General features: G+C 46.6%; 2 protein-coding genes across 2 annotated transcripts in view; both read left to right on the top strand.

Moving 5' to 3' along the window:
• LOC107124245 (chromosome unknown open reading frame, human C7orf50) overlaps positions 1–20339 on the top strand; it is a 217776-nt gene that overhangs the window by 46030 nt on the left and 151407 nt on the right. The window lies entirely within an intron of this gene.
• On the top strand, positions 9275–10243 carry LOC107124228 (olfactory receptor 10Q1-like). Its single transcript, XM_015427634.1, has one exon. It carries the CDS (start codon positions 9275–9277, stop codon positions 10241–10243), a length of 969 nt encoding a protein of 322 aa, XP_015283120.1.

Raw genomic sequence — 20339 nt, 5'->3', positions numbered from 1 at the left:
TGAAGCGAAGTGGTCTTATTATGGGCTACACAGAGATTCATTCTCTTGGCTCTGTTCTGCCTGCTTTTGTGGCAGGCATAACTTTACCGTGCCCCAGTGACTGTATTCCACTGTCCCGCTGAGTGGGTGTAATTAGCAGATAGAACTGCTCCGTTAAGAACGGAAATTTCAGAATAGTTGTGAAAGCCACACTTCTGTAGAGATAAAATTCCGCGCATTAAGAATATGACCTTTTATTTTACATACCGCAGCACCCTAAATCTTGTGGCGGAGCTAGCAGAGAGTGGCAAAATAAAGATTTGTTTTAAACCGTCATTGTCTGGTTGTATCCTCATCTGCCAGGTTTCAACTGGAGGGTGTTTGTGTGTTTTATAGACACATTATAAATTCCTAAAGATAGGGGCTTCTTAAGGTGAAGCTGATGGGGAATTAATTGTAACGGCTGTTATGATTTCATTACCATGAAAAGGCATCTTTTTCTCCTTTTAAGCAAACAGACGGCGTTTTAAAAAAGACCCACAATAGAGTTTGCAAGGCAGAAAATGACTCCTATAAATATAGAGCACACAGTCTTGTAGACCACTTAAAAAGCATAATTTTGTTTTGTTATTGAGAAAGGGTATTTCCATATAGTTTGTTTAGAGAAAATCTGGCGCCGATATTGTTGAAAGGTTTGGGGGTGCTTTGGGGTTTAAATGCAAGGCTGGCATTGCAACTGGATAAACCGCTTGCATTCAAAATGGCTTCATCGTGTCGGAAACTGTATGGATCTTTGGTTTTGTAATAACACATTTTAAAAGCCGGCTTCTGCCGCCCAAGCTATATATATAGAAAGAGAAAAGGAGCAGACTACATCTGCTGTTTCATCTTCTGCTTCCTTTACAATGTAAGCATTTCAGGTTTTGCATTAATCCCCCCCAGATTTAAAACTAGAGTTTCTTCCAGTCGTTCAATAGAATGCAAAGCCGATCTGTTCAGGCAGAATGGGTGCACACACACGCGCGCGCGCACACACACACACAGCAACTCACAGGGGCTTTTCCTTATCAGACGCTTCCATAGAGGCTCATCTATTAATGGAATAATGTCCCTTCATAAGGCTTTCTTCCATAGCTTATGTCTCTTTAGTTGAATTTTGACAATGTCGGATGAAAGATAATGCCACACTTCTAAATTATTCTTTTAAATTAATGCTCCAGTCCTGGGCACATTTTTGCTTGCATTTAAGTCCTCCTGAACACAGTGGGACTTCCTTCTGGGTAAACATGCTGCAAAATTGGGTTATAAGTGCGTTCCCACGAGCTTAAAATACATTACTCTAAAATGTGCCTTCTGGCTAAAATAAGGCCGAACAGTAAATCAGCACAGTATCCGCAAAATACCTTTATAGCCATTTGGACTTCTGACAACGTACACGAGGAGCGTTGTAATGGATAAAGTATGATTCGAGTCCAGTAGCACCTTAAAAACCGACAAGAATTCCAGGGTAGAAGCTTTCAGGAGTCAAAGCTTGTATCTGATGAAGGGTGCTGTCCATCAGTGGCTACTAGCCACAAGGTAGAGATAGGAACTCTTGGTTCTGTATTCTTGGTGCTTGGGGGGGGCAACAGTGGGAGGGCTTCTAGTGTCCTGGCCCCACAGGTGGACCTCCTGATGGCACCTGTTATTTGGACTGGATGGGCCATGGGCCTGATCCAGCATTGGCTTCTCTTATGTTCTTATGACTCTCAAAAGCTCGTACCCCAAAAATCTTGTTGGTCCTTAAGGCGCTACTGGACTTGAATTTTTTATTTTTATTTATTTTTTATTATTGGATTTATAACCCGCTCACCCCAGAATGGGCTCAGGGCGGCTGACAAATGAGGCACGTATGCCAAGATGAAGACAACTAAAACAATAAAATCATTTATACAATAAAGTGCAGGTGCTCTAGTTTTCACAAAAGTTCTTAATAACAAGATGGGGTTCTGGTAAAGATGGTCCCAGAACAACAAAGTACGTTCCAGACAGCACTGCCATCCATTCTTCATCCCAGGGCCATCTCGCTCCCCAATGGTACCCACTCCAATTGGTGATGGTGGTGCGATGATGGTACAGTGGTGGTGGTGGCTCCTACTCAAAACCCTGGCGGAAGAGCTCCGTCTTACAGGCCCCATGGAACTGCGCAAGGTCCTGCAGGGCCTGGATCTCCACCAGGAGCTCATTCCACCAGGTAGGAGCCACCACCGAAAAGGCCCTGGCCCTGGTTGCAGCAGGTTTGGTATCTTTGGGGCCTGGGGTTACCAGGAGATGTTGAGTCCCCGACCGTAGTGCCCTTGGGGGAACATATGGGGAAAGGCGGTCTCTCAGGTATGCCAGACCCTGGCCATATAGAATCAAGCTCTTCTACTGAAACCTATGCGGCTACTCTCCTAAATGGTTATAATGGATAACATTTGTCACGGTTTCAAACCCTGGTTTGGCAATCAAAATATATTGGGCGGCTTTGGGCCAGTCGCCTCTTCCAGCGACATACCTTGCAAGGTTTTGAGAGAACTGAACAGAGAAGGCTCAGGGATGTATGTCCCAGTTGTTATTTATCTCTTCCCTCTCAGGTTCTGTTCCTGGTATTTTCAGGAATTCTTCCTTTCTAGGCCATGCCTCGGTTGTCGAGGCACTGATTGAATGCCAATGCACTATACAATAAGAAGCTTTCTCAAGGCTGGAGTCAGTCTTGAGGTTTCTGAAATAAATTCCATGTTGGGGGGGGGATGACCTCCTTTGGGGGGGTATTTTTTGTTTGTGTGTGTATGCGTGTATGCATGCGCACCTGGAAGTAATGGCGACCTCTGGTTACTGACTGTATGTGCACCTGGACGTCATGGCAACCTCTGGGGACTAACCCCTAATGGGGGCCTGGAGGATAATCAGAGAGGTGGCCAGAGAAAGCCTGCCACGCCTCCAAGAACGTCTCCTGTCCAAGTACTTGCTAGAGTCAACCCTGCTTAGCTTCCGATATCTGATGAGATCGGGCTTGCCCACTGCCCCATCTATAGAGGGTGGTGGCTTGCCTGGGCTATCCAGGTGGGCGGGGGCGGGGGAGAGATGAGCTCTTGAGCAGTTTGGCACCTTTGCTAGGATAACAGCAAGACTGCCTATAGTGGGAGTGCTGTGCTGCCAACCAGTGCTCCCTCTAAGCCGTGGAGTCTTGTGAGCAAAAGTTCTACTTTGTGAGCTCCCAGCATTAAAGTTACGAGCAAGCAATTTGGTTACTGCAGAAATCAGTTTGCTCTGGAGCCACATCCTTCCTGAGCTAAGATGAAAATGTGTGAGCCGGAGGCTAAAAAACTGTAAGCTGGCTCACACTAACTCAGCTTAGAGGAAACACTGCTGCCAACCTCCAGGTGGTGCCTGGAGATCTCCCAGAATTATAGTTGATCTCCAGACTATAGAGACGAGTTCCCCTGGAGAACATGGCTGCGTTGGAGGGTGGACTCTGTGGCATTATACTCTGCTGAGGTCCCTCCCCTCCCCAAACGCCACCCTCCCCAAGCTCCGGCCTCAGATCTCCAGGAATTTCCCAGTCCAGAGTAGAGATGTGAAGGCCCGGGAAAAAAAACGGAAAAATACGGAAAAAAACATTTTTTTTTCTGTTTTTTCCCCTGAAGCCTTTTCCCCCCAAAAAAATTGAAAAAAGAAAGGAAAAGGGGAAAAATCGATTATGGAACGTTTTATTTTAACATGGTGAATAAAATATTTTGAGACAAGGTGTTCAAATATTTTCCAAATCATTTCTAAAAAATATGTATGGTATCAGATTGATCTAATTTCTGTGCACTGAGCACAAGCAAGTCCTAGGTTACAAACTGAACTCTCCAATGCAAGATGCATTCCTTCCTTTAGGAGGTGCTGTTGTCACAAGAAAAGAAAAAGGTTTCAGTTTTGTTTTTGCATGTGGGTGGGTATTCTGTTTGTAATAATTGTTTGGATACACTATATTTTTAATATGCTAGTTGTGATAATTTCATGCCAAGTAAAAATGTCCATAGTCATATTTTATGTTCCTAAAGTAACAGAATGACTTTCAATCTGGGAAAAAAAAAAAGAAGTGCTAATTTTTTTTTCTTTTTTTTCTGAAAATTTCCGTTTCCCTCCGAAAAAACCCAGGTTTTTTTCTGAGCTTCAAAATTTTTGGAAATTTTACATTTCTAGTCTAGAGCTGGCAACCCTAGGGGAAACTGAGGCACAGAGAACAAGGGTGCAGAGAAGGAGAATGTGGCGTGCATATGCTGGGCATCGGAGAGAAACAAAGGGATTTGTCAGTTCCGCTTGCAAGCGCACACCAACCCTCGGTGCTGAAATAATCATTTTGATGTAAAGGGGATTAGCTCCTTTACTCATTCAGCACCCAATATGAATTCAACTTAATTATTATAAGTCGGATTTTGGGGGTGGTGGTGGATGGAGTATCACATTTGGAGAATGAAAAGCAGCACATCTGCAAAAGCTCATGTTGTCAGTGGGCTGTAGCAACGATAACGTTTATTAAACACTTTCCAAGTGTTCAAAAGTCTTTGTGCTGTAAGGCCGTGAATCTAAACAACCGGGGCGTTTACAGAAGAGATCTTGGCCAGTTTGCCCTTCCCACTCCAGTCTCCTCTGTTCCCCCTAAAGAAGCCACTCCTGAGGATCAGAGCGGTGGTGACGGAAAGTGCCGTCAAGTCGCAGCCAACTTACAGCAACCCCATAGGGTTTTCACGGCAAGGGAAGCTCAGAGGTGGCTTGCCGTGGCCTGCCTCTGCGTAGCGATGCTGGACTTCCTTGGTGGTGGCCTCCCATCCCAACACTGAGCAGGGCCGACTCTGCTTAGCTTCTGGGGGCAGGCCAGGATCAGAGTGCTCTTGGGAATATCAATGAATGTGGCTCACAGGCAGCAGTGGAAGGGCAAATTGGTGGAGATGAGTCTCCCCGCACACTCCTGCATGAATCTGTGACCCATTCATTCCAAAGCTGCTGCCTCAGTAATCCATGCAGCAACCCTGCAGGTGGGGGTGTGGGTTATAAAGACTGAGAGAACGCTGCTCACCTCAGGGTGCCTGGTCAGACATGAAGCTGCCATCCTGAGTCAGACCATTGGTGCATCAAGGTCAGTATTGCCTACTCAGACTGGCAGCAGCTCCCCAGGGTCTCAGGCGGAGGTCTTTCACATCACCTCCTACCTGATCCTTTTAACAGGAGATGCTGGGGATTGAACCTGGGACCTTCTGCATGCCAAGCAGAGGCTCTGTCACTGAACCACAGCCCCTCTTTACAGTTCTCCAGGGTCTCAGGCAGACGTCTTCCACATCACCTGGTCCCTTTTTAGTGGAGATGCCGGGGATTGAACCTAGGACCTTCTGCATGCCAAGCAGATGCTCTTCCTCTGCGTTGTACTCAATCAGACCACAGGTCCATCAAGGTTCTTCAAAGGTGCTTTATAATGAATCCGACCATCAGTCCATCAAGGTCAGTATTGTCTACTCAGACTGGCAGCAGCTCTTCAGAGTCTCAGGCTGAGGTCTTTCCCATCACCTACTGCCTGGTCCTTTTCACCTGGAGATGCCGGGAATTGAACCTGGGACCTTCTGCATGCCAAGCAGAGGCTCTTCCACTGAGCCACCAGGCGCTCTTTACAGCTCTCCAGGGTCTCAGGCGGAGGTCATTCCCATCACCTCCTGCCTGGTCCTTTTTAGCTGGAGATGCCGGGGATTGAACCGGGGACCTTTTGCATGCCAAGCAGAGGCTCTTCCACTGAGCCACAGCCCCTCTTTACAGCTCTCCAGGCTCTCAAGCAGAGGTCTTTCCCATCACGTCCTGCCTGGTCCTTTTCTCCTGGAGATGCCGGGGATAGAACCTGGGACCTTCTGCATGCCAAGCAGAGGCTCTTCCGCTGAGCCACCCGCCCCTCTTTACAGCTCTCCAGGGTCTCAGGCGGAGGTCATTCCCATCACCTCCTGCCTGGTCCTTTTTAGCTGGAGATGCCGGGGATTGAACCGGGGACCTTTTGCATGCCAAGCAGAGGCTCTTCCACTGAGCCACAGCCCCTCTTTACAGCTCTCCAGGCTCTCAAGCAGAGGTCTTTCCCATCACCTCCTGCCTGGTCCTTTTCTCCTGGAGATGCCGGGGATTGAACCTGGGACCTTCTGCATGCCAAGCAGAGGCTCTTCCGCTGAGCCACCCGCCCCTCTTTACAGCTCTCCAGGGTCTCAGGTGGAGGTCATTCCCATCACCTACTGCAGGGGTGTCAAACATGTGGCCTGGGGGACAGAACGGCCTGTCCAGGGCTCTTATCCGGTCTTCAAGCAACTGGTGTGAGAAAGGAAAGGCAGGAGGTTGCTCGTGTGTGTATGTGTGTGTGTGTGCGCGCACAAGTACACACAGTGAGGTATGTGTCTTTGAAGCTGTCAGGAAATTAAAGGAAATGGCTAGCGGGCAGGTATGGTACCCCTTCTCACGTATGATTAAATACATTGATTGTGGCTTTTGTGGATTCCCCAGTAAATCAATTGCTTTCACTCCTAGGAATCAATTGTGTTTGTTTGCGTTTTGATAATGATCAAATAATATTGTTAATTGGGTTTGCCTCTGTTATTTATAAAGTTTATCTCTCGGGCACCTGGCATTACATTTTATGGCAGACATGGCCCGGCCCAACAAAGTAGCTTTTATGTTCGATCCAGCCCTCGTAACAAACAAGTTTGACATCTCTGACCTCCTGCCTGGTCGTGTTTAACTGGAGATGCCGGGGATTGAGCCTGGGGCCTTCTGCATGCCAAGCAGAGGCTCTGCCACTGAGCCACAATACTTCCCCTTTGAGCCTGTGAATTCATAAGACTTGTGACTCTGCACCACCAAAGTACATCAGGTCCCAGACTTGGCAGTGATGCCGATCCATTTAATGTTTAAATGCATTTTAAATTTTTTGTAAATGCGTGTTAAAATGTGCGGTCGGAATCAGCCTCTTCAGCCCCAGGGTTGTTGAGACAGAGTTTGTGCTTTGAGGGATCCGGTGGTGAATAAGCCCTTGAAATTTACCAGATTCCGGAGGCTACAAGAAGGGACGGATTGTTCTGCGGTAAAAATCTTGAGAAATTTGTGCTGGGGGAGAGTTGTGTGCATTAACATCTCACACCATCTTGCTAATGGTCTAAAAAAGAATTGTGTTTAGAATGGTATTTACAAACTTTGGCATGGATCTGAAAAAGCTATAGGAGGCAAGCAGCAGGGTTTGCCCTGCCCGGTGGGAGTTCTTTGAAGAGCAGACCCCCGTGCCTTTTCCCAAATTGTTTTTGAAACTGTTCTCAGCTTCAAAGGCACGTTGGCATGGAGGGTTGCAGTTCCGGAAATGGAAACCCAGCGTTTCTTTAGATACATAGAACTTAGATCCTCTGCTCTTTGGAATCTTGGCCTTTCTCTTCTGCTGTATTCCTTAAAATTTATTTTTACTTTATTTATACTGCGTCTTTCTCTCCAGCGTGGACCAAAAACATTCTCCTCTCCTGTGTTTTATCCTCACAGGAGCCCTGTGAGGAAGGCGAGAGACTGAGAATGTGTGATGGACTTGTGGTCACTCAGGTGCTTTGCGTCTGCTCTTTGCTGCACTTTAGCGCCGCCGCTGCTGATGGCCAGAGGGTGATATTGCAGCTGCAAACTCAGCCAGGGGAAAGTGACGTGAAGGGGCCTAGCAACTCACTCCCCAGGCATAAGAATAGGGCATTCACACAAGTTGTCTTTGCATACCTGCTGGTCTGACTGTCTGCTTTCTAGCTCAGGGAAGTTGGGCCGTTGTTGCTGTGACAGAGCATCTGCTTGGTATGCAGAAGGTATCTGGTTCAGTCCCCAGCATCGCCAGTGAAAAGGATCCGGCAGTGAGTGACGTGAAAGACCTCTTCATGGGATCCTGGAGAGCCGCTGCCAGTCCGAATAGACAATACTGACCTTGACAGACGAATGGTGTGATTCAGTATAACGCAGCTTCATGTGTTCAGGGAGGGGCTGTGCCTCAGTGGAAGAATGTGCAAAAGATCTCTGCTTCAATCCCTGGCATCTCTAGTTTTAAAGTATCAGGCAGTCGGTGAATTGAAAGACCTCTGTGTGATGGGCCAGTATGCTGGTTCAGTAGAGGGCAGCTTCATATCGGCAATGCAGTTTAGGGGGTATATTCAGTGGCAGTGATGCTGATCAACGTGTTGTCAATAAGATCTATGAGTAATTCACATTTTCACAGTGCAGGGGATATCGAGCAAACAGCCTGCTGACTATGGGCCATTGAAGTCAATGGCGAAAACATCGGGTATATTCTGGGGGCTGGAGGGAAGGGGGTTTGAGGGAGAGGCTCCAAAATCGCAGGGTAGCTGCTGGAGCCTCTCCCCAAGATACCCGCCATGTTTCAGGAACATTGAACCAGGGGGTCCAATTCTACGGCCCCCCAAACAGGTTGCCCCATCCCCTCCATTGTTCTCTATGGTGGGAAAAATAACTTTTTTCCCATCATAGAGAACAATGGAGGGAATAGGCCGTCAGCGCCTACAGCGGAAGAGCCACACTCAAGGGGCCAAAGAGCCGCATGTGGCTCTTGAGCCGCAGTTTGCCTACCTAGCCAATGAAGATTTTATAGGTAAAAATGTGTTCACTTGTCCTCTAAACCTTATATTACAATTTAATTCTGGGGCTTTCATGGTTTCTAGAATACCAGAAATTCCCAAACCAAACTAAAGGACTGGCAAGCAAATACCAAATCCAGCAAACCTAGGAAATTAATGACAGAGCAAAAGCTGGGAAATTTGGGATGGCATCAGACAGGGTTGCCAGCTTTTGGGATTTGATTAGGAGCCTGTTTTTTTTTTGGGGGGGGGGGTTAATTTCAGAAAAGGATTACTTATTCTTCCTGCTTTTTCAACTCCAACTTTTGTAAACTGAAAACCAATAGTGAGCAATTCCAGAAGAAGGAAATTTGTATGTTGGGGAACTCTTGTGGAAATGAGTATCAGGGCAGTGAGGGGAAAAATAAGACAACCTTAGGTGAGGTTTTATAGTCTTGTTCTTTCAGTTTTCTGCTTAAAAACAATGGGGGTGGGTGGGTGAAAACAACACCACAATGACTTGAGGAGGTTACATCTAAATTGGATGGAGAAGTCTAAAGATGACAAGTTAGATTCCATAACTGAGTATACATACCTAGAATTTGCACAGGAAGGCAAACTTGAATAACATATCAAAGATTAACTCATTGTTTCTTTTTAATAGTGTCAGTGAGATGCATCTGTCACACACCAACCAGACCAACCAATCCATTGCCTCTGAATTCATCTTCCAGGCATTCTCTTCCATTCCTGAGATACAACATCTTCTATTCACATTCTTCCTTCTGCTCTATTTCACAATTATCCTTGGTAATGTGTCTATCATCTGGGTAATCTGCTCTGACCAGTCCCTTCACACTCCCATGTATTTCTTCTTAGGCAATCTCTCTTTTTTAGAGATCTGTTACACCACTGTGGTAGTGCCTCAAATGCTGGCCAGTGTTTTAGATGTCCACAGAACAATCCCCATTATAAATTGTGCCCTCCAGATGTTCTTCTTTACAACACTAGGCAGCACTGATTGCTTCATGTTGGCTGTTATGGCATATGACCGTTATGTGGCCATCTGTCACCCACTTCGCTACATCCTGATCATGACTTGGAAGATGTGTGCAAGGTTGGTTGTTGGCTGTCTAGTGCTTTCCTTTGTACTGTGCCTGGAACTTACTCTTATGATTTTCACCTTGCCATTTTGTGGTCACCAGCCTCAAATCAACCATTTCCTGTGTGACGTGCCTCCTGTGCTGCGATTGGCATGTGCTGACACTCATATCCATCAGAATGTGTTATACAGTGTTGGTATCATGGTGCTTGCTGTCCCCTTCCTTCTGATAAGCATTTCCTACATCTACATTGTGGCTGCCCTCCTGCGGATCCGTTCTACATTTGGTCGGCATCAGGCCTTCTCCACCTGTTCCTCCCACTTGACAGTGGTTATCCTGCAGTACGGCTGTTGCAGTCTTGTTTACTTGCGTCCAAAGTCAAGCTCTTCAGAAGAAGAGGACCGGCAACTTGCTCTCATATACACTTTCATTACTCCATTGCTGAACCCACTCATCTACAGCCTGAGGAACAAGGATGTCAAGCAGGCCCTGAAGAAAGCCATGAGGAGGACTGCTGCGTCCCAGCCAAATGAAGTCTGATTCCCACATTCTTTAAAACTCAGGCTCCAAATCGATGGTGGATGTCTGATTAGTGTGTGTAATTTATTCTTTAGAAAATTTATATGAAGTTTGATCGTCCCAACGCAAAACCTGTGCGAGAGCATCCATTGCAGCAATGGGTGTGTAGCTGCGATTGCCGGACAAAGGTGGGGGGGACAGCAGACCCCATTCAATACATCAAGATAACCAACACCATGAGTAAGCTTTAAATGCACTAAGATCAGAAACTCTTCTATCAACTGAGCCCTTTAACCTCTACACTTTAAAAGTTAAAGGGAAGGGAGGGTAAAGGGATTCCCCCCCCTTTTCTACTGAAGCGGCTAGAAGGAGAACAAGAAAATAACTTTCTAAATAAAAATTGGGGCGAAAGAAGAAACGGCTAACTTTAACTATTAACTACTAACTACCATATTGTGGTATGCAGCTGTGACTGCAGCCATGAAATTAAAAGACGCCTGCTACTTGGGAGGAAAGCGATGGCGAACCTAAACAGCATGATAAAAAGTAGAGACATTACCCTGCCAACAAAAATACGCATGGTCCAAGCAATGGTATTCCCAGTAGTCATGTATGGCTGCGAGAGTTGGACTATAAGGAAGGCCGAGCGCCGAAGAATAGATTCTTTTGAACTATGGTGCTGGAGAAGACTCTTGAGAGTCCCTTGGACTGCAAGAAGATCAAATCAGTCAATCCTAAAAGAAATCAACCCTGACTGTTCCCTGGAAGGCCAGATAATGAAAATGAAGCTCAAATACTTTGGCCACCAAATGAGAAGGGAGCACTCACTGGAGAAGACCCTGATGCTGGGAAAGATTGAAGGTCAAAGAAGACGGGGACGGCAAAGGATGAGATGGTTGGACAGGGTCATCGATGCAACGAACATGAAGCTGAGCAAACTTCAGAGGACGGCGGAAGACAGGAGGGCCTGGCGGGATCTAGTCCATGGGGTCGCGAAGAGTCGGACTCGACTGTGCGACTGAACAACAACAACAACACCCAGATGTCTGAAAGCCAATCAGCCAGGGTAACTTAAGCTGTAGCGAGGGTACGTCACAAAACAGAATCCCCCTATCAGCAAGTTTAAATAATGACAACGGGCGTTTTGGTAAAATGAAACAGATAATCTTGAGTGTTTTAAATGTTTTTGTTTGCTTTTTTTTTTTTTTGTAACTGCAATGATTACTTTCTACACCATGCAAGGCAAAAAGGTGTAATTTAAGCGCGCTTAAACAGGTTGTAAGGTTGTTTAATTAACACCGTGCCAAAATGGTATTTACCTTTTCCCCTCTGACTATATCATATAAAAACAAATTTGCTGAACTCCAATGCAGTGCAATTTCATAAAGCTTGCATGTCAGGTTCTTTTCTTGGCTTTATTTAGTGGCTAATATAGAATTTATTGCGCTAAAAAGTCAACACTTGTTGGAAATGACTAAATTTTTTCATTGGGGGCAATGCAGAGGGTTGCTTTTTTGTATATTCTACCTTCCTTTCCACACTGACTTTTCTATCAGGAAACCTGTCAGGTATACGTCTGCCCTCACCCGGATAGCCCAGGCAAGCCTGATCTCGTCAGCTCTCGGAAGCCAAGCAGGGAGACCTCCAAGGAATACCAGGGTTCAGGATGCAGAGACAGGCAGTCAAGCCACCTCTCTGAAATGTCCAAACCCCACTAGGGCTCGCCAGACGTCACCATGACTTCTGAGCATGCAAGCACACACACACACACACACACACACAGAGACACAATTGAATCCACACACAAAAAAAGAAACCCGTATACATCTGACATGAAGCCCTGTGTGCAAGGCAGGAGATTCGGGTGGTGATGGTGGTGGACCTTACTGGTGCTAGACCTTACTGTTGCCCAGCTAGATAAGGTTGCCAACTCCTGGTTGGGAAATTCCTGAAGCTTTGTGGGGGTGGGGCCTGGGGAGGGCAGGGTTTGGGGAGAGGAGGAGCCTCAGTGGGCTATAATGCCATAGAACCCACCCTCCAAAGCAGCCACTTTCTCCAGGGGGAACTAATCTTGAAGATTGTCTTGGAGATCAGTTGTAATTCCAGGAGATATCCAGGTCCCACCTGGAAGTTGGCAAGCCTATTGCTAGACTTGTGCTGTTGTCCATGTGTGACCTAGCATGCACCCAGCCCTTTTTTTGTCATGTCATGCAGAATCCAATCATTAAACCTGTCTTTTGGAGTTGGTTTCAACGGGTGGAACGGTGCAGGGATGGAAGCATTCAGCTCGCACTCAAAATGTGAGAAAGAATCAGGGCTCCACTCAGCTGCGAATTTCCACTTAAAAATATCCCATCCTGGATTTCCCAGCACTTATTCTTGGTGGGCCCGTACAGGTATAAGGAAACGGCATTCATTCCCATTTTACAGTTCGTACAGGGGGAAGGGTTCAAAAGTGACGTGTCTTGTTGAAAATGTAGTAAACAGAAAGCAAATCCCAATGTGACTTTTAAAGTTTTATCTCATCTGTGCAGAGGGGTGTTTTTTTGTGTTTTGGGTTTTTTTGCTTCTCTGCCTCTCCTGACTTCTGTTATACGCTCCTGTGTGCGAGAAGCACTGTGAAACAAGCATTATTGCTCTCTTACTTCACAGCGTTGGGGGTGGGTGTGTGGGTAGGAGAGAGCTTTTCAGGCATCGTACAGCTGCCTATATACTAGACGGTATTAATGTTTCTTTTGGCACCGAAAGCCAAATGTTCTGGAATCCAGTCCTCCTCCTCCAGAGGCGCAGCCAATAAATAAAACGCTTTGTCGCCGACAGATGGAGCCCAGCGGTTCCACACCAGTGCAGCGCCGACAGACAAGTCCTGGGGAGGAGACGTCTCGGGAGAGGGCCAGGACCCTTTATGCGCGTTTGCTTAAAAACACCCAAGTCTTGGGACTGGTAGTTTGAACCGCTCAAACTGACACTTACTTGTAATCTTCCAAGCCGAGTTTCTATGTTTAGGGAACCGTTACTTTAGAAACCAAAGCTATTTTTATGCGTGTGTGAGTTGAACATATGATGGCCTCTCCCCACATTCTTTCGCTTTTTAAAAAGTTGGCCGCAAGAGAGGTTCTCTTCACCCAAACAGGGAGCTCTTTGCGAACAGAGCAGCTTCCAACAAATGAGCGGTTGACACAAACCATTCAGCGTGAAAAAATGTTGTCTGGTTTTCAGAAAAAGTTCATCTGGGCTATTGCTGAATTATCGTGGCGAAACATGGGAACGGCACTTTTCAACGCAACATTTATACAAGCAGAAGAATGCAATCCAGAGATTTGGGGGGGGGGGGGCGACCAGGATCTAAAATCCTTGACAGCGTATCTGCATACAGGAAGAACGTCACAACAACAGTGTTTTGTGTGTGTGTGTGTGTGTGTGTGTGTGTGAGATTGCTGCCACAGTCTCACTCTGCAGTAGCAGAAGGGGCAGCACATAACTGCAACAGAAGCAAAGGCTATCCCCCCCCCCCCTACTCGGGCGTCTGGCATCTAAAAAGTTCGGTGATGCTTCTAATTATTCATGCTCCGTTAAAAGGATTCCATCCAAATGCAAGAAATGTCTTACAGCAGTGGTTTTCCAGATGTGATGTTTCACCACACTTCGAACAGCTTGAAGTGGATTTAGAAGAAGGATGGATTGGGGGGGCGGGGAGTCCAGAGCACCTTTCACGCAATCCTCCCACCATGATTTTTAGCAAGAAAACATCTTTCAGGTTTAAAAGAAAGTGGGTTAACTTACCCTTGCCGGAGAGTGTCCCGCAGATGCAACAGGCTGAAGTTCTCTTTATGAATCCAGCAAAAGAAAAATAATTGCAGCTCAGAGGGAAATAACCGTTTTAACATAGACGCCGCTTCCTGCCTGCGGTGACGTCTTCAGTCAGAACACTCAGAGGACTACAAAAACCTACAGTTCTGTGTGGAAACAGGAACACCGTCTCCACGTAATTCAAACCATACACGTTGCATCTTTTTAAGCAGGCGTACGGCTTCGTCATGTGACTCGAAAAGTTCAAATTGACCCACGCGGGGCGATAGTTTCAGTATTTCAGAGCAGGAAAAAAAGAGTCACGTTCCTCCATACATTTCTGAGCATAGGAGGCCATCCAGTGGCTTCTCACTTAAGAATCCAGTTTATATTTTTTTTGCTTTCTGCAGGAAACGTCCTACCCATGCTCACGGATAGCTAAAAATATGCTTCCAGACGCCGCGTGGTTTGCATTGAAAAAAAGCTGCATGCACAAATGATCAAAGAAGTAAAATTATGCTAAACCCTCCCCGTCCAGCTGGCTTTTGAATTGGGGATTTTCGTTACCAGACTCCTGCATCCTAATCCATCCAAGGTTAGGTTCCGAAAGGATAATTAGTATGTATCTGACTGGGATATTGGGACTCGGGGGGGGGGGTGTCTCCATTTGTACTTGTATCTGATGAAGGGAGCCTTAACTCTCGAAAGCTCATACCCTGAAACTCTTGTTGGTCTCTAAGGGGATACAAGACTCAAATCCAGCTCTTCTACTACAGACTGACATGGCTTCCCTCTGAAACGATCGAGTACGTATATGTGAGAGTTTGCTGTCCAAATGGCCAGATATTCCCACCAGTTTAGGCTCAGATCCTGCCTAAAATGTCCACAGATTTGTCCCTGGAGCACAGCGTTTCCCCCCTCCCACCACAGCCCAAATTCCCCCCTCCCGATGATGCTCGTCTGTTAATTCTGTTACCATCTTTAACCCGCCGCCCATTGACTCATAAAGCCTCTTGGCTGATTTGAGTTTTGCCTCCGAGTTTACACTTAGCAGGGAGTTGCTGGTAACACCGGTTCCCTGATGAGCGTACCTCTGTATTATGCGTGTTTGCAAACATGTCTTCAGTGCGTTCGCACTTTCTGGGTTTTTTACATGTGCACCTAAGAATGTTCTGGGTGAAATGGCCCGTTGCACCTCTTATTTAACAACCCGTACCAAAAGGGCAGCATGCAAGTGTGACTAATGGTAAGAATAGTCCTGAACGGTTTTTGTGACCCTCACGGTCCCTTTCAGATTCCTGTAGCACCACTGGGAACTGAAAGAGGAAGTAAAACCCGAATGAATCTGTCTTGCGAAATGTGACTTCCCTCGAACTGTTATGTCATCTCGGTTTGGTCCAGTGGAATGGTCATAGGACGCAGTCATATGACCACACTAAGAAGGGGAACTTTATCTTGTTCATGCATATTTGTTTCTGGTGCATGTGTGTGTTTGTGTTCTAAAGCAGTGCATATTCTGTGTTTGTTGATTGAGATATTGTGGGGGCAGTCTTAGGAAGGGAACATGCTATTCTTACTTGAAGCATTCAGCAGGGTTGAAGACACCCGTTCCCATCTCCGGGGTACTAACCTGACCGCTGAAAAGCTGATTTTCAGGACCCAAAGAGCTGCTTTAAGGGTTTTTGAGCAGCTACTCATCTTTTCAGGAAAAAAATCTTCATGTAGCAGTGCTGCAGTACGGATATTTTTAATGCTCCTTTCAGTTGCAGAAATGAATCGGCCATGGAAGAAACAAAGGTCCAAAGTCCCCTTTGATCTGTGTGTGTGTGTTGGGGGAGGGGGAGACACATGACGTAGTTTTTTGTTAGTTGGTTTGTTCTCGGTGGTGGAAAGCGCCGCGTCGAGTCACAGCTGACTCATGGCGACCCCGTAGGGCTTTCAAGGCCAGAGACGTTCAGGGGTGGTTTGCCGTTCCCTGCCTCCATGTCACACCCCTGGTATTCCTTGGAGGTCTCCCATCCAAATACTAGCCAGGGCCGACCCTGCTTAGCTTCTGAGATCTGACAAGATGGGGCTTGCCTGGGCTATTCAAGTCAGTAATGGGAATTCCCACCACAGTTACTTTGTCTTTGCGAAGCATAACTTAGTAGATGTCAACCTCTTCTCTTGAAGAGGTTCAAAGGACTTCACCAGCTTTGTAATATTAAAGATTGATCTGTCTAAAACCCGTGACTGGCTGCCCGTCTGAAGATTTATGCTCTATTAAGAATAATGTTGAATTCTGACTGCTTGGAAACACAGAAAGCACAAGCAGTGCATTTTTAAAAATAATTTTTAATTAAATTTTCCAACATATACAACAGTAAAACAAAACAATCTTAACAAGAGATTTTTTCAAAATAAAGTCTTGATATACAAAAAATTATTGTAGGAATATAGAAATCATTCAAAATTAACAATAATAATAACTAAGAAGTGCATTTGTATAAAAACATCCATGAAGAAGAAGACACTCGAAACGAAGCTAATACTCGGGATCTGCATTGTATGTTTGTATATCTATTCACAATTTTGTTTCGTGTATTTACTCTATTTTGTATTCTGGGCATATTGTAATTTGCATTTACTGATTACTTAAATTGTCCCATAGCGTAATAGGCTTTTTGCCTCGTTTAGTGTCCCATTCCACAGCCTTTTCTTTATTCACGCACTTCGCTGGGAAGTCCTTTCCTTTTTGTTTGAGATTCACAACACTGGTGTTCTACTGTGGACTGGTGTTACCGAGATCCGCCTTGGTCGTTAGGACTGTGTTCGACCTTCCGTTATTTTAAAGTGCCAGGTAGGGAATTTATAGGATTAGCACTGTGGTGTTTTGAAAAACGTTAACGTAGGAAACGACCACTTGCATGCTATTCAGGGTTAGTCCACCTGAACCTATGAACACATGAATCTACATGATCGGTATTGTCTACTCAAACTGGTAGAGGTGCTCCAGTTTCTCAGGCTGAGGTCTTTCGTATCACCTCCTACCTGAGCCTTTCAACTGGAGATGCCAGGGGATTGAACCTGGGACTTTCTGCATGCCAAAGCAGATAACTCTACCATCAGAAACACACAGATAGCTGCAGCTGTCTTATACTGGATCAGACCCTTGTTCTGTTAGGGTCAGTATTGTCTACTCAGGCGGGCAGCAGCTCTCCAGCTTCTCAGGCAGAGGTCTCTTGCATCACCTGGTACCTGGTCCTTTTAACTAGAGAGGCCAGGGAATTGAACCCGGGACCTTCTGCATACAAAACAGAGGCCCTGCCTCTGAAAAACACACAGAGAGCTGCAGTTGCCTTATACTTAATCAGACCCTTGGTCCGTCAAGGTCAGTATTGTCTACTCAGACTGGCAGCAGGTCTCCAGTTTCTCCGGCAGAGCTCTTTCACATCATCTATGACCTGATCCATCTAACTGGATTGAACCTGGGACCTTCTGCGTGCCAAGCAGATGCTCTGCCATTGCATCACAGCTCCTTTTCCTGTGGTGTTTCCTGATTTACCATTGGCACTGGAAGCAGCCTGTCTTTAGACCTCACCATATGCTGGTAGGGCCAGGTCAGGGGTGCGAATTTCTTTCGTTTTCTTTTGCAAAACTTAGGAGCCAAGAAGATTTCCATGGGCCACTTTGGATGGAGACCTGGGTGTGCCAGTGAGAGAAGGGTTCCATCCTGGTCCCATTAGTGTGTTCAGCTGTATTTTTTCCCCTTTCTAGTGGACCTCAGTTGATATGTGTCAAGACTCAATCCTCTCTGGAATTTAGGGAGGGCTTCTTCCAAAGCTGTGGTGGCTCAAGTGGTTAAGACGCTGAACTGCAGGCTGTGGAAGGTCGGTAGTTCAGCAGTTCGAGACCCGAGTGCCGCATGACGGAGTGAGCTCCCGTCTCTAGTTCCAGCTCCTGCCAACCTAGCAGTTCGAAAGCAAGAAATTGCAAGTAAATAAATAGGTACCGCTTCGGTGGGAAGGTAACAACACTCTGTGCGCCTTGGTGTTTAGTCATGCCGGCCACATGACCATGGAAACATCTTTGGACAGCGCTGGCTTTTCGGCTTTGAAACGGAGATGAGCACCGCAACCCTAGAGTCGGATTCGACTGGCTTTCGAGCAAGGGAACCTTTACCTTTTCTTCCAGTTCAGGGGTCTTATTTTTAGGTATCGGCAGCTACCGGATTGTTGCTTCTCTGCGCTAGAATTCCAGATGCATGTCTCTGGCAACCAGTTATGAATCTCTGTAACTCTAAGGGTTAAAGCATTAACCTGTAAAACCCCAGTTCTCAATTCTGGGGCATCAATGCCCACAGATCTCTCCCATTTTGCTTTTAAAAATGTTACAAAGTTGGCAGATCTGTAGTTAAAACCGACTTTGCAGGGATCTTTGTAGTGGCTTGTGGCGTTCCGCCCTTCTCCATTTTATCCTAACAACAACCCTGTGAGGGAGGTGAGACTGAGAGTTTATGATTGGCCCAGTGTCGTCCAGTGGAAAAGGGGGGGGGTTTGAACCGAGGTCTCCCATAGGGTTGCCAACCTCCAGGTCATGTCTGGAGATCTCCCACTAATCTCCAGGCGACAGGTGTCATTTTGCCTGGAGAAAATGGCCACTTTGGGAAGGTGGACTCCGTGGCATTAGACCCCACTGAAGCCCCTCCCCTCCCCAAGCCTCACCCTCCTCAGGTTCCACCCCCCAGATCTCCAGGTATTTCCCAACCTGGAGCTGGCAACCCTGGCCGCCCAGATCCCTAGTCTGACCCTCTGACCACCACACAACGCTGGCTCTCTTTGTATGAAAGGGATGAATACGCGAGCCCTGGTGAGGTCCAGCAGCGGAACAGCAGAATGAACTTGGCCTGGCTTGTACTGAGTACAGAATGCATGTGCAGAGAGCCCAAACGTCTATAGTTTGTTTATTTAGCATCCGGGGTGGCCCATGTGCCCAAAAGGGTAAGGACACCTGTTGGTTTCTTGCACTTCAGAACTGCAGTGAGGATGCTGACATCCTGCGGGTCTCCAGGGATTACACTTGATCCTGAGACTTAGACAGGGCTCAGTTCCCCTGGAGGCAATGGCTGCTTTGAAGGGTGGATTCTGGGACTCTGTATCCCTGCAGAGCTCCTTTCCCTCCCCAAACCTTGTCCTCCCCAAGTTCCGTCCCCAAATGGCCGATAATTTCACAACCCAGAGCGGACAGTTGACAAACCCCTACCACAAGGTGGTGTTTTGACTGGGAGTCAAGCCTGCTTCCTTCTCTGCTGCAGGCTGGCATGGCTTGCTTTTATTAACTTGTTTTATTGCCTTGTTCCGTTGCTTGATTTGTCGCCTTGTTTTGGTTGTACTTGATTGGCTTTATTGGGCGTCATGGCTAAGTGCGCGGACTCTAATCTGGGAGGACCGGGTTTGATTCCCCACTCCTCCACTCGCACCTGGCTGGATGACCTTGGGCAAGCCGTAGTTCTGATAAGAGCTGTTCTTGAAAAAAGAGCAGTTTTTGTCAAGAGCTCTCTCAGCAGCCCCACCAACCTCACCGGGTGTCTGTTGTGGGGAGGGGAAGGGAAAGGAGTTTGTAAGCCGCTCTGAGACTCCTCTGGGTAGTGAAGGGCGGGGTATAAATCCTAACTCCTCTTCCTCATCCTCTTCTTCTTCCTCTTCTTCTTCTTCTTCTTTTTTATTGTTTTAGTCATGATGGCCCAGACTAGCTCGATCTCGTCGGATCTCAGAAGCTAATCAGGGTCGGCCTTGCCTAGTATTTGGATGGGCAACCTCCAAGGAATACCAGAGCTGCGACGCAGAGGCAGGCAATGGCAAAACCACCTCTGAAACATCTCTTGCCTCAAAAACAAGTCTAGTTCTCCATCTAGTGGTGCATAATGCTAAAGAGCTAGAACTTCTGGCTGCCAGATGATCTTAGGATCTCCTGGCTGCACTACACACAATGCCATACAGTAATTATTATAATTATTATAGTCATGACCTGGTCTGGAGAGGCCTCATACAAATCCCCCAAATAAATGATTGACTGGAGAGGCAAAATGCAAGCAGTGCATGGGCGGGAGGGGGACGAGGAGCTGCTGGTGCTGCATTTTTTACTGTAGGTTGGGTTTTTTTAAAAAAAAATAAATACCCATTCGTGCCCTGCCTTTCTCCCCAATGAGGACCCAAAGCAGCTTACATCATTCTCCTCTCCCTTTTAGTGACCCCTGTCACACGTATCATGGCGCAAATAAAAGGTCTTAGCCGTCAATACAGACTTTAAAACTCCTTGCAGTCTTCAGTGCAGTATGCTGGGTGGAATG

The sequence above is a fragment of the Gekko japonicus genome, unplaced genomic scaffold (assembly GCF_001447785.1).
Source record: "Gekko japonicus isolate JY-2015 unplaced genomic scaffold, Gekko_japonicus_V1.1 scaffold136, whole genome shotgun sequence".
Taxonomy (NCBI): Eukaryota; Metazoa; Chordata; class Lepidosauria; order Squamata; family Gekkonidae; genus Gekko; species Gekko japonicus.
This window is presented reverse-complemented; position numbering and strand designations above follow the sequence as displayed.

Excerpts from the sequence above, each read along its gene's own strand:
- LOC107124228 (XM_015427634.1), top strand. The coding sequence starts at position 9,275 with ATGCATCTGTCACACACCAACCAGACCAACCAATCCATTGCCTCTGAA.